At 38.7% G+C, this 13,573-nt stretch overlaps 1 protein-coding gene across 1 annotated transcript in view; it reads left to right on the forward strand.

The window, feature by feature from the left end:
- Positions 1 to 5,556: 5,556 nt before the first annotated feature.
- Positions 5,557 to 13,573, forward strand: part of LOC139937538 (ETS translocation variant 1-like) — an 86,810-nt gene continuing 78,793 nt past the window's right edge. Inside the window, exons 1-3 of the mRNA XM_071932735.1 lie at positions 5,557 to 5,758; positions 8,613 to 8,728; positions 9,884 to 10,010. Of these exons, the coding sequence (XP_071788836.1) occupies positions 8,675 to 8,728; positions 9,884 to 10,010 (181 nt within the window). The 5' untranslated portion in view covers positions 5,557 to 5,758; positions 8,613 to 8,674. The remainder of the gene's footprint in view (positions 5,759 to 8,612; positions 8,729 to 9,883; positions 10,011 to 13,573) is intronic.

Below are 13,573 nucleotides of genomic sequence, written 5' to 3' on the forward strand. Positions count from 1 at the left end.
GTTGCATGCTCCAACAACTTACAATTTGGGGATCTCCATTGCCTCTCTTCTGGCTCAACCCCTTTTTTGTTTCATTTACATGTTTAAGGTCACTAGACTTATCATACTGTACAATAAGCAGTTTAAGAGTGAGGAGAGTCTTGGCATGGAAGGCACTTCATGGTATGAGGCGAGTGAGGTCTCAACGGTGACATCAACAGTTGCCACAGTTGAGTCTGTACTTCTGTAAGCAGCCGAGACATGGACTCTCGACAGCCAATCAAGAATGCGCACTAGATGCTCACCTGGTGTAGCCAGACCTGGCTCAGATCTAACAACATCTCACCTTGTGTTGCCAGACCTAGCCCAGATCTAACATCATACCTGGTGTGGCCAGACTTAGCCCAGATCTAGCATCATCTAACCTACGTTGCTAGACCTTGCCAAAATCAGACATCATCTGACCTGATGTGGCCAGACCTGGCCCAGATCAGACATCATCTAACCTGCTGTGGCCAGACCTGGCCAAGTTCTAACATCATCCAACCTTGTGTGGTCAGACCTGGCCCAGATCTACTATTATCTGGCCAAGACAATGCCGTCAAATCACCTGCCACATCTGGACCAGATCTGGGGCAGACATACATGGTTGCTGGGAAGAGAGAATACTGGTCTTTGACAATTACCAATGGTGTCCAGTGTCTTTAACAGCCCCAGCTGGCACAAGGGTAGAGTTGTCTGGCAACTGGTGATTTTTCGTTTAAGACACAGCCAGTTTCATTCCATTTTGCTGTTCTCTCAAGTAATTTGAAACATGCAGATTCCAGTGTGCTATGAAATTTAACCTTTTGCAGTTGTACTAGGTGGGGTATGACCCAGGTTGTCAAATAGCAAATTTCAGATCCAGATCAACGAACGAAGGAGGTGAGATATTGAATGGGTTTCTACTTGGCAGCAATATTGAAAGTGATCGATGGCCTGCTTTTCCAAGTGGTACAGTTGCACTCCTTGACCATAACAATATATATTAAGAAGCCATTATTGTGACTCTAAGTGACTTAAAGGTGATATATTGGCAAATACGTTTTTGTCTTCTTATGGCGGCCATCTTGAAAACCCAAGATGGCCACTACATAAAGGAAAGAAAGCACTGCTGCTCTTCTAAATGGTACAGTTGCATTCCTTGACCATGAAAATGTATATTATTTGGTCACCATAATTGTAATTGTGATTATAGGTGATTTAGGTGCGATATTGATAAAAAATATGGGTTTTCTTCACATTACGGTCATCTTGAAAACCCAAGATGGCTGCCATCCAAAACAAAGAAGGCACTGCTGCTCTTCTGAGTGGTACAGTTAGATTCCTTGACCATGAAAATGTATATTTGGTCACCATAATTGTGATTATAAGTGATTTAGAAGGTGAGATACTGATAAAATATGTGTTTTCTTCATATGGCGGCCATCTTGAAAACCCAAGATGGCCGCTATATAAAAGAAAGAAGGCACTGCTGCTCTTCCGAGTGGTACAGTTGGATCCATTGACCATGGAAATGTATATTTGGACACACTATACATGTATGTGATTCTATGTGACTTTGGAGGCGAGATACCGGCAAATATGGGTTTTTCATATGGTGACCATCTTAAAAATCCAAGATGGCCGCCATACAAATGAAATAAAGCACTGATGCTTTTCTAAGTGGTGAAGATGTATTCCTTGACCATGGAAATGTATATCTAGACACCATAATTGTGATCCTAGGTGCCTCAGGAGGTGAGATACTGGCAAAAACAGGTTTTTAAATGGCGGCCATCTTGGAAATCCAAGATGGCCGCCATAATACGTCTTGGTGAGGTGGTTCCTATCAAAAATGCAAAGCTTAGGTATTCAGGAACACGTGGACAAAATTTGGTGCTTTTGTCCGGAACGTCCACATCCATCTCAAATATGGTCATAAGCTGCCTGACTAGTAAGTTTATATACTTCGATAACATCATGTACACACACTCGCTGGTGTCCTTGTATTTCCTCTAGCCACAAAGGTGAAAAATGGTCGAGAACCAGCGTTGAGTGAGTTCTAAAAATAGATTTACAAAATGGTCACGAGTGTAATGACGTCAGAAGTGTTTACATAAAAGTTTTTTGGGGATGAAAGGAATGCGTGACACATCATGCACATGGTGGTAGAAATTTACCATAGTTCAAACACTCGGAGAAAGGAAAATTAAGGCTGAGCAAAACTAAACTCAGCGGACAATAGTCTACGAAGAGATTACTGATTCTCCTGACGATGACTCTTATAGGCCTTGAGCGGGATAAGGCGGAGCTCCCGCGATCCTCTCCCCCTTGATAGAGCAAGCTCTGTCTAAGACGGATCCGACTCACTCGCTCCACGGCAGTACAGTTTTATAAAGTCGCTATTTTATAAGCTAAAGAAATACGTAGTCTAAAAAAAATCCGCTCAGGTTGTAGTTAATAAGCAGAAGAAAGCCTCCAGAAAACCCCGAAAGTGTATGGGCCCTATACGTACTCCACATTAATAGTATAGTAAAGGAAAACCGATTTTAAAATGTAGTTTTTGCAACATAAGATTACCATCTCTAGCATAAATATTATGTTTTGCGCAATCTACCGGAATTAATTTTAATTTGTCCTCTTGCTTCTGGTCAGTCGGTTGCATTTAGTCATCTCCGTTACACTTTTTTAAGGGTACTGTTAAAGCATAGCTGAAGAATGACCCAAAGACAATAATTACTCTCAAAAGAACAAACTCTACTTTGTGATACCGCAAAACCATTCCCTGCAGTCAACAAAAGGAACACTGAGTGTGGAGGTTCAAACATGAGCAAATTCTTAAGGACCAATATGAAACAAATATAATAGGTGAGCAACCGTTAAACCAAGACCTCATGAAAGGATGTCATGTTTTTTGTTTGTTTACAAAATAAAGGAATTATTATAAACTGATTGATGAAGCGATCTCGTTGCTTCCTTACTAAACCAGCCTAGGAAACTTATTCGAATACCGCCCTCTTTTGAATCATTCTCTCTCCAATTATTATTCAGCCCGGAGCATTGTTTCTGTACATCCAGATTGGCGTGACTGCTCCATGGTCGTATACGCTTTTCGGCAATGGATTATTATTATTGTGTATTTTACTTAGAGCCATAAAATGGACACTTTCGGTGAACAGTATTGTCCAAGGCCCATACTTCATGTATCACAACTTACATAAAAAAAGTAACAAACCTGTGACAATTTAGGCTCAATTGGTCATCGGAGTAGGGAGAAATAACAAGAAAACCCACCCTTGTTTCCACACGTTTCGCCGTGTCATATGCATGGCATGTATGTGTCTGTAATTCTCGATATCGAGATATTGTTTTAATGTTTTCTCAAAAAGTAAAGCATTTCATGGAATAAATAATTTTAAGAGAAGTCTTTCACCATAATCTTCTGTAAACCCTGTAAGTTATTTGTAAATCTGTGAACTTTATTGTTTTTCTGTTCAAATTTTTTTTTTTCTGTTCAGGATAGCATCTAGTGTAAACAGCAGGAGGAGACAGTTTTATTTTTGGCTGAAAAAACACAATTCCTCAGCTTTGTACTTCTGTTGTGTGCTGGGAGGGGGGCGGGCGGGTCGGTCGTCGTCGTGACCAACCGTGTGCAAAACCACGAGGCGCAAGAGCAGCAGGGGGTGCGGGAGCGGGGGGGGGGGCAGCTTTATACTTTTTAGGAATAACTACATGAGGATCATTCGGCTGTTTTTTTTTTCCTTAAAGCCATGGGACACTTTCGGTAAACAATATTGTCCAAAGGCCCACACTTCGTGTATCACAACGTATATACAACATAACAAACCTGTGAAAATTTAGGCTCAATCGGTCATAAGTCGGGAGAAAATAACGGGAAACCCACCTTTTTCCGCACGTTTCGACGTGTCATGACATTGTGTTTAAAATAAATCCGTAATTCTCGATATCGAGAATTGATAACTGTTTTAATGTTCTCTTAAAAAGTAAAGCATTTCATGGAATAATAATAACATTTCAAGAGCAGTCTATTACCGTAAGTTATTTGTAAATCTGTGAACTTTTAATTTTGTTTCTGTTCCGAAAGTGTCCATGGCTTTAACGACCCCTAAATATCAATTTCATCAATGATTTCTGGGTTGGGAGGTTGACAAAAAGTGTTGGATAGCAGCAAATGTTGGTCCAGTGGTGGGTGGACTTCAGACCTTGATTTCGAGAGTCCCCGGTTCGACTTCCGCGAACCCCGAAGGGGATGAGTGTAATTTTTTTTCCTACAAAAAAACCCAAAAACATTACGCAGTATTTTGGACTGCGCTCCGAGATTTTTCTTTTTCAATCCAGCTGCTGCCCTTGATGAGAAGTACAATCAATAATAATTCGCTGGTTTTTCTCAGTCGGGCCAGTTGGTACAGCCAGTGGTTGGATTTTTTGATGTTGAGACACCGTGACTTGTGTTTTATTTTCTAGAAGAAAACAAAACCGATGTTGCATTAAATTGTTTCCTTGACGGCGTTATAAATTTATTTCGACGTCACCGATAAACTTATCAAGATTTGTTTTCCATATAAAACCAAGCTTTCCTGATTTTCATGGATGACCAAAATAAATTCGCTGAGTTTTAGCAGTCGACAGTTTTTCAAGTGGTTGGATTTCAGATTCGAGGGTCCCCGGTTCGAATCGAGGTTTGACTCATTATTTTTCTGGGGAAAAAATGATCACACAATAATTTCCTACGGCGTTAGTGTAGTGTATTCCAACGTCATCAAACCGAAACAGCAAACTTAGCCTCGACGAGATTTTTAGAAAACATCACCAAAAGAACGTCGAATCCATCCACACGTGAGGCAACAGGTGAGGGCAGCATTCATCACCACACTAATTCCCCAAGATTAGCATGGGCCCTTGTCTTATCCGCAAGGATACGAGCCTCAAAGTGTGACGTCAGATGTTCAAGCTGCCCTCAAAGTGCAGGTGCGTGATCTATGGTGATTCGAGAGGGGGGGGGGGGGATCCCATTTTTTCATCTGTGTATTTATTGCTCTGGCAGCATTTTAATTGACCGCATACCATATAGAGACACATGTGGTTGTAAATAAATAAAAGCAATAAATTGATTACAAATAATTATTCTGACGTCATAAAATTGCCAATCTTATCGATCCCATTCATTACCACAATACGTGTAGATTTGGATCGGACTATACCACTTATCAAAGGGGACTCCATTAGTAAGCCTATAATGTCAAAGTTTGGGATTCAATTTTGACACTAACTCACAGTTAATTAAATAATCAATTGGTATTCATTTTGGTTTCTAGATACATGTCTGAAAGACATCGGTACTGTTTACACTGATTGATCAAGTATCTAGAATTGTGTGCTTGGGACATTTTTTTATTTTTTTTAAACCATTGAGGATTGAGGGACCATCTCAACTTTTACTCTGTGTCCCGCACATAGAGCTATAATAAAAGACTATTAGCTCTATGGTCCCGCATCATCAGCACGCCATCATCGGGCAGCGATCGACGGCAGGTGCGCGCGCAGGCTAGCAGGCAATAAACACTCAGCCAGCAGTAAACTCAACATGGACGTGTTGGCAGTGCCAGAAATTGGTTGCACAATTCCGTGATTTTCAGCGATAGTCGACATCATTTCTCCAGCGAAGTGACAGGATACCACTATTGGAGATACGAGGATCCACGCACCGGACAACCCGTGTCTTGGCACGGTTATTAAGGTTTGTAGATTTTTGGTCGAAATGTGGACGTCCCATTCCTCTTGCAAAATTAAATACTACGTACGTACACTGGACGTGTCGTTTTATTGCAAATGCTAGGCCGAACTTGCACCCTTCTTGCACTGCTGCACACTGTCCCACCGTTGCCCATCATGCCGTGGCTCTGGCCGGCTGCCAGTGAGACGACGGAATAAGTTTATGGCACGGTAAAATGCGGTCATAGTTAAGAAAAGGACAAAAAAAAATCATAAAGCTTACAGTTTTACACATAACCTGTTGTTATTTGTAACGTTTAATTCAGGCATTGAGCACAATATTTAATGTCAGGGATGTTGTGAGATTTTTACTAGACATGATGCGATGATCATCGGTCCTTTTCCAACAAATTGCTAATTTTTATTTTAAAAAGGCTACATGCATGATGATAGGGAGTCCGGCAAAATTTGCCTTTTTTCACAAAACCTCAACAAGTTTTATACCATTGGAAAGAGGATGGCAATTGAGCAAACCAATGGTGTTTATTTTATTTCAATAGCTTATATAATGGAGAAGCTATGCTCATTTAAACATGGCAGAGGGACGTTTTGAGTCTATCAATTTCTTACTGATTAAAAGAGTGTGGAAACTGCTCCTGATTCATAAGAGCATATCAGACATAATAAATTTGACAAAATTGATCTCGGTATTCACACCAATGGGAAAATAGGTGATAATTGTGTCTTGTTTACATATTTTAAAGCCTAATTGTATATTTTTTTCATTTTGGAAAGTTAAAATAAACATTGCCAAATAAAAATTCTGCACGAAAAACTTTCTTACTTCTTCCTTTCCCCCCTTTTTTCCCCCTATCTTATCAAACAAATATTAATAAAAGTTAAGTTTAAAACATGTATGTAGCCTCAAACAACGGAAGAAGCTAAAAAAGGCCATCATAACGTAATTTATTTTAACCTTCTCTAAACTAAACCCAATAAATCCCCGGCGGACGTCGCCGCCAGGTGTTTCTTATTCGGTCTGTTTTTTGTGTATCAGCGAATTGATTTTGATGGTTTTTCTTGAAGAACCTTCTTTATAAATTTGCTTTGCGCTTGTTTGCGATAGTTAATAATACAACAAAAGTGCATAGACACCCAGTCCAGAGTCTAATCTTTCAAATAGATTTCTGTCAAAGAACTGTAATGACCTATAAACATGTCATTTAGAAGCATGTTCAGGAGAAAAATCGACATAATAATATGTCTGTATTTCATGTGTTTCGAAAAACTGGGCAAATATTACATTTTTATTTATGTGAATTATTTCAAAATAGTACTATTGGAAAGCTGACAAAATTCTACGTCATGCACTTTGGTTTCACACATTATATTGAAAGTAGGAGCACCCTCCAGTATTCTTAAAAATATTCTTTCTCGTGGTCGTGGCAGTCGACAAAATGGACGATCAGAAATTTAGACGCGTCAATATCTGAAAACGCAAAAGTAAACTTAATTTTTCACAAATTTACTGCAGCTTTTTCAAAGATATTTTGTTTTGGAAAACTGCATCCTTGATTGATTTGGACAAGGTTAACGTTATCAATTGGTGAGTTATTCACAGCTACTTTTCACACACAAACAGATACATTTTACAAAACTGCCATTCTGACAGACTCTGTAGTGATGACTGAGTCTTCTACCTCCATGGTCTGAGTAAGGACTAAGCATAGAGTAAGGACAGAGATAGTCTGAGCATGGTCCGAGTGTGAAAATCACCATCTAAAAATTTCAAAATTTGGGGCAAAAGAGAGTTAGTAAGAGTCGACAGAATTTTATAATGTTATGTGGGCTTTTGGGAAAAGTTTCCGTATTGGGCCACCACTTTTTCTTTCGATATGAAATAATTAATGGTATCTAATTTACCTCACTCAATGAGAAATCCCTTTTTGTAAAAAATGAGTGAAAACATTGGTGGCGCCATGCGGAAAGTTATCTATTATTTGTTGTATAAACTACAGTTTCTGTCTGACTCATTACATAAAAATAGTGGCCAAAAAGATACCCGGTTGCTGAAAACAAGTTAAATTCTTGATGTCAAATTTATTTTGGAGTACGGCGCTCCTGTTTCATTGGTAATACTAATAGGTCTCCACCAAAATTGGGTTCCCTACATTTTATATTTATTAGTAAAATCAAGGGCCTTAAATTTGAAGCCCTATTCAATCAATTCCTAAAATTAAAATAAAGTGTTTCAACAGATCTTTAATTTAAAGATCACCAGATCTGTAAACATTTTATTTTAATTTATTAAAATAAAGGAAAAAAATTGTTGCAAATAAGCTTATTTGAACCCATATTTTTTCAGTATTCAAGCATTGCTGTTCTGTTACTACAGTCAAATAAATAAAAGTACTCAATGAATAATAATATAAAGGAAAATTACTTCTGAATATTGGGAATAAAACTAACTATATTTAGAAAAAAAGTTGCCACGGTCTTAGACGTGATTGAAGAACTCCAAAGACCTTTTCATACTGTATTCCCCGGGGTGTCACACTATTGAACGTCTTGCCCCGGTTCCTTGATCTGCCCCTGCTCCGGAGTAGCGGCAATCAGTAATATTTTTGAAATGTATGGGATGCAACAGGAATCCGTAGAATACTGACACAGTGTGAGAGTGTGGGGTAACAACCACATTGATGATAAGCGATTTATGTACAGTGTGTTAAGAAAATATAGTGTGATGGAAAAAATAAAGTTTCCATCGCAACTAAGGGCCGAATAGAGAAAACAAAATAACCAATTACAGAAGGAATGATTAAAACATTTAGTTACAAAAACTAAAACAAAACACATAATTGAACTTTTTTTCCTTTCAGACTGCAACCCAGGCCCTTTAAAGGGACCCTACCCCTTCCCCGGGACGACATCTTGGACCATCATGGGGGACTGCAGCGGGTTTTACGATCAAGAGGTCCCATTTATGGACCCTCAGGTAAGACATCAACAACTTTAAAGACACTGGACACTGTTGGTTATTACTCAAAATAATAGTTAGCCAAAAAACTTTTTTGGTAACAAGCAACAGAGAGCTGTTGATTAGTAATTCTCTCATTATTTGCTTGCAACTTTGATGACCAATTACGTTCAAATTTTCACAGAGTAGTATGCTATGTTGGATACTCCAAGTAAGAATACTGTTCTTTTGACAATTACTGAAAGTGTCCAGTGCTAGTGGTTTTTAATGTGTCTTACTACTTATTTCATTTCTTTGAAAAAATATTCTGGTTGTGAAGCCAAGGAATCTCAAAAAAGTGAACTTAATAACTAGCCAAGAACCCAATGGAGGGAGAGAAGACAACGAAGGGAAGTTTCAGTGTTAGATGTGGGAGGAAAACCCCAGATTCAAGGAAAAACCCACACAGTCAGGTAGGGGACTGAAAACCCAATCGACATTACACCCGAGATTGCAACTTGCATGCCTAAAGACTCTGATGGGCTTTCATTTTCTTCAGCCCTAAGGCATAGCCTGCCGTACATCTCAAGAAGTAAAATGTCCTTCTCTGTTTTTTTTTCCTCTATGATTGACCAAATATGTTTTCTAGGCTGACATTTAGAAGTGAAACCTTGGATGGCAATTTAAATTAATACATTTGATAATTCTGACTAAAGTTTCCCTTTTTTTACTCCCACGTATGACTTTCTGTCTGTGTTGCAACATACTGAATGTAGCGTGCTGGAAACTTTATTTGCTTGTTCTAAGTTTACTACATTATATTTAAGTGTTAAAGGGTTTGTGGGTGAACATGACGGTGCAGCTTTACAAACATTATCTTCATATACTAGGATATTTTTTAGTGAAAGCTTCACGACAATTTGTAGGACATTTTATATAATAGAACATCCAAGAGTTTACAGGCTGTCTAGGGTCTAAATGTTGGGAAGGGTAAAATTGGGCAAAGCCATTTTATTTTGCAAAGAACCCATTGGAAAGTCATTAAACCTGCAGTAATCTTTTAAGGGGGGGCCAAGATCAGGGCAACAGAGGCAAAGGGGGGGGGGGGGGTAGGCCACCCCAGGGTGGTATTCCTTGGGGATGAGAGATAAACCCAAAAGTTAATATTCTGATTTATAACCTCCAATCTTTCAGACTGTCCCTGACGTTGACGAGGGTGGATTCTGTGATGACTATGGAGTTGGTTTCTGCAGTGAACACTGTGACAAACTCGACAATGGCTGCTGTCTGGACAAGGACTGCCTCGAGAAAGATTCTGAAGGTAAGAATAAGAAGAAGAAAAATGAATTTTTGATTGCCAAATATTTTTTCACAGATTTTGAGTCGCCTGTTAAATGCGCTGCCCGTCATGAAACGATTCAATTAGGTATTAAATATTTTTGATGTAGCGCAGACCTATGTGCTTTGTTTTTGAAAGGGATGGTACACAGGCATTTTCCCCTTGATTTCTTCTGCAGCATTTCAAGGTCACCAAGGCAATGACCAGGGGGCATGGAGGCAGTCGCCTTCATTGTGTTTTTGGCAGTATCAGGTCTGTTTCCAAGCTGTTTGAAGTGCTGCAACCTGGGAGTATTGTCAGTGTGTGTTTCAGAACTGTAAACCAAGGTGCACACTAAGCCGGGTTCACACTACTCAATGGTTGGCCTTTTCACACTAGGGTCGCTTTACCCCTGCTGATCCCCCGGTCTGCCCTGGGGCCAATTTCATAGAGCTGCTTAAGCAAACAATTTGCTTAAGCACAAAAATAGCTCATTTATTTTTCACATGTTCCTGGCAAAAATTTCATGTCATACATTGCTTGTGACTGGTTGTTTACTTAGCATAACAATTGAGTGGAGTCTTGGCTGGTAATCTGATTTTACTAAGCAAGGATTTGTTTGCTTAAGCGAAATTTTGTGCTTAAGCAGCTCTATGAAATTGGGCCCTGGCAAATGGGCATTTCCCAGGGAATAGCCACCCCAGCTCAGGACAAGGGATACGTAAGCGGTAAAACCATGGTGTATTTCTTGAAAGATGCAACTGGAACCCCATTGAAAATGGACACAGTGTGAAAGTGCGCTGGGAAACCGTGGGGTATAAAAGTCCAGGGGCCTTCCCAGGGCTGTATTCCACGGGGATAAGAAATACAGTGTGAAAAAGGGCTTCCTGCACAAAACCTGTCAACAGAAGCAAATATTTGCTCACTTTCTGTATCCACTGTTCAATGTAGGCTTCTGCTAATTACGATGTAACTACCTATCACTGTGCAAGAAATGATGGGGCTATGTTTTAAAATCGCTACAAAGTGATATCCTTGTCAAAGTTACCGAAATTAAAACATTACACAATTCGGAAATAACTTCTTTGTTGACATAAGAAGGGGGGGGGTAGAATATTTAGGATGTATGGTTTACAATAAGTGGCAGGCAGTTTGTTATGTGTATGAGGAACTGGGAAAAGTTTGTGGTAAGACCGGTCGCCATTTCAACAGACCATCAATAGGTTCAAGGTGAAAGTTAGGCCAAGTACAAAAAACACTCGTACCAGTTGATCGTCCAGTTTTTTCAAAAAAGAGGAAGGCATTTTTTTTTTTTTATTTTTTTTTTCCCACAAATGTTGCCACCAATTTATTACTCAGAGTCTTCACTTACTTTAAGTACTTAACAAGTTCTTAAAAGATTAGTAAGTTCAATGAGAAATACACAGAAGGAAATGTCTTTTTTGAAAAATAAATGTCAGAAAAAGAAAAGAAAATAAAACAAGGATGTGGACTCCAACAAGGATGAGGGAGGGGACGATCAACTGTTTTTTTTGTTTAATTTGGCCTTTAGGAGTTTTGGCCAGCTTGTGTCGACAGGAAGTAACTTTCATTGTGCCCGGTATTTCCGGAAACCATCTAGTAGTACTGGCTTCTGTCGGAAGGAAAGTGAAATCCGGAAAAAAAGTTATTAATAATCAATTGTCTTGTCAGCAAAATTTGGTCTCTGTAGGATGCTTCAACCCTTTAGAACCCCTCTTGTATTAGGCTATAGACCAATCCATTAAAGCCATTGGACCCTTTCGGTACAGTTCACAGATTTACAAATAACTTACAGAGAAAACAGAAGGTAGTGGTGAAATACTTCTCTTGAAATAGTAGTCAATGAAATGCTTTACTTTTTGAGAAAACAGTAAAACAATATCAATTCTCGTTAACGAGAATTACGGATTTATTTTAAACACATGTCATGACACGGCGAAACGCGCGGATACAAGGGTGGGTTTTCCCGTTATTTTCTCCCGACTCCGATGACCGATTAAGCCCAAATTTTCACAGGTTTGTTATTTGATATAGAAATTGTGATACACGAAGTGTGGGCCTTGGACAATACTGTTTACCGAAAGGGTCCAATGGCTTTAAGCTCTGCCCCAGTGCGTATTGACCAATCACAACGCAATGAAGGTCTGACAAATCAAGTCTGACATGGGTGCGCGTTTGCTTTGCGCGTGCAGAGCCATTTATTTGTAATGTGCTTTTGAACATTTTATGGTGAAATGCGCAAAATAAATGTGTTTTTATTATTATTAGCATGATATGCAGTATTTCATGTTCTTTTGATCTCTATTGATGCTTCCTCATCTACACGTGTCAGAATTTAATGCGCAAAAAAAAATAAGTATTTTAAAGTCTTTCAGCAACAAGGAGGTGATGTTATTTTAAGTATAATACAGGGAGAACGCCATGGTTACACGTAGATAGCCAAGTTGGTAGAACGGTCATTAGTTCAAATCTAGTCAATTTCGCTTTGTTCAACCTCGAATCATTAAAATAACAATTACCCAGTCAGTTTCCCTTGTGGTTAAAAACTTGATACTGTATGAAAAATTTTAATCGTAGTACAGTATGGCTCTTTTCTCAAAATAAAACAAACGGCTTAAATAAGATTCACCTCTCAATTCTTGTCTTAAGTTCTTTTTAAAGCGTTTTACCACGAGGTGTTCTGTGCACTTCCGTTTTTTTAGAAAAGGAAAGGCACGTCATTGCACAATGACGTAATTAAGTAGATAAGCTTATCGTACCATCAAGAGCTTTATATCGATAGTCGTTTACTCGTCTTCTCTGTCTGCTAGGTATTGTTTGACTTACTTACTTACTGTTCAATTTGCCCGTATCCAGACAATCTGAAGGATTATTGATTGTTTAAATGATAAGAAACTTGAGAAGTTTAGTCTTTTCAAAAGAAAGTTGACATTTCTGATTGAAAAGACAGTGTGGAATCCTTCACCTGAAGCGTAGATTACAAAATAAACGCACAGATCAAGTGACCTTTGTAGGTTTTTTGTGTGGGGGAAATCGTAGATAAAAGTGTATTTTTATCCACAAGCCTGACATTTTACACTAGTAAGAAGAAGAATAACATACGTAAATATTTGTGTCTCTGAAAATTTACAGAAACCTACAAATTCATTTCATGCCTTGAAAAAGAATGTTTAATAAAATAGCTTAGAAATTGGTTTTTGATTGTTGTCATGCCTTCACCGTTCAAATTCGGAGTGAAAAGTTTGAAAGTGTTTTTGAGTGAAAAGCATGAAATTTCACAAAAAGTAATATGAGGACGGATAATTCACTGGAATTGAACAATCTATAATTAGATTCAAATTGTTCAAATTATTGACTCTTGACTTTAAAAATCCCCTCTGGTTGTGGCTTGTGGGTTCCCAGATCACTTATAAAACCACAAACCACATCTACATGATTGTACATGTAGGTAGCCCAAAATGTAGAAATTGTGTTTGCCGTAGAGGCAATGTAAACACAGACAATATTCACACATTGCACACATAGGCCTACAATTATCTGTGGTT

This window comes from Asterias amurensis, chromosome 5 (assembly GCF_032118995.1).
Source record: "Asterias amurensis chromosome 5, ASM3211899v1".
Taxonomy (NCBI): Eukaryota; Metazoa; Echinodermata; class Asteroidea; order Forcipulatida; family Asteriidae; genus Asterias; species Asterias amurensis.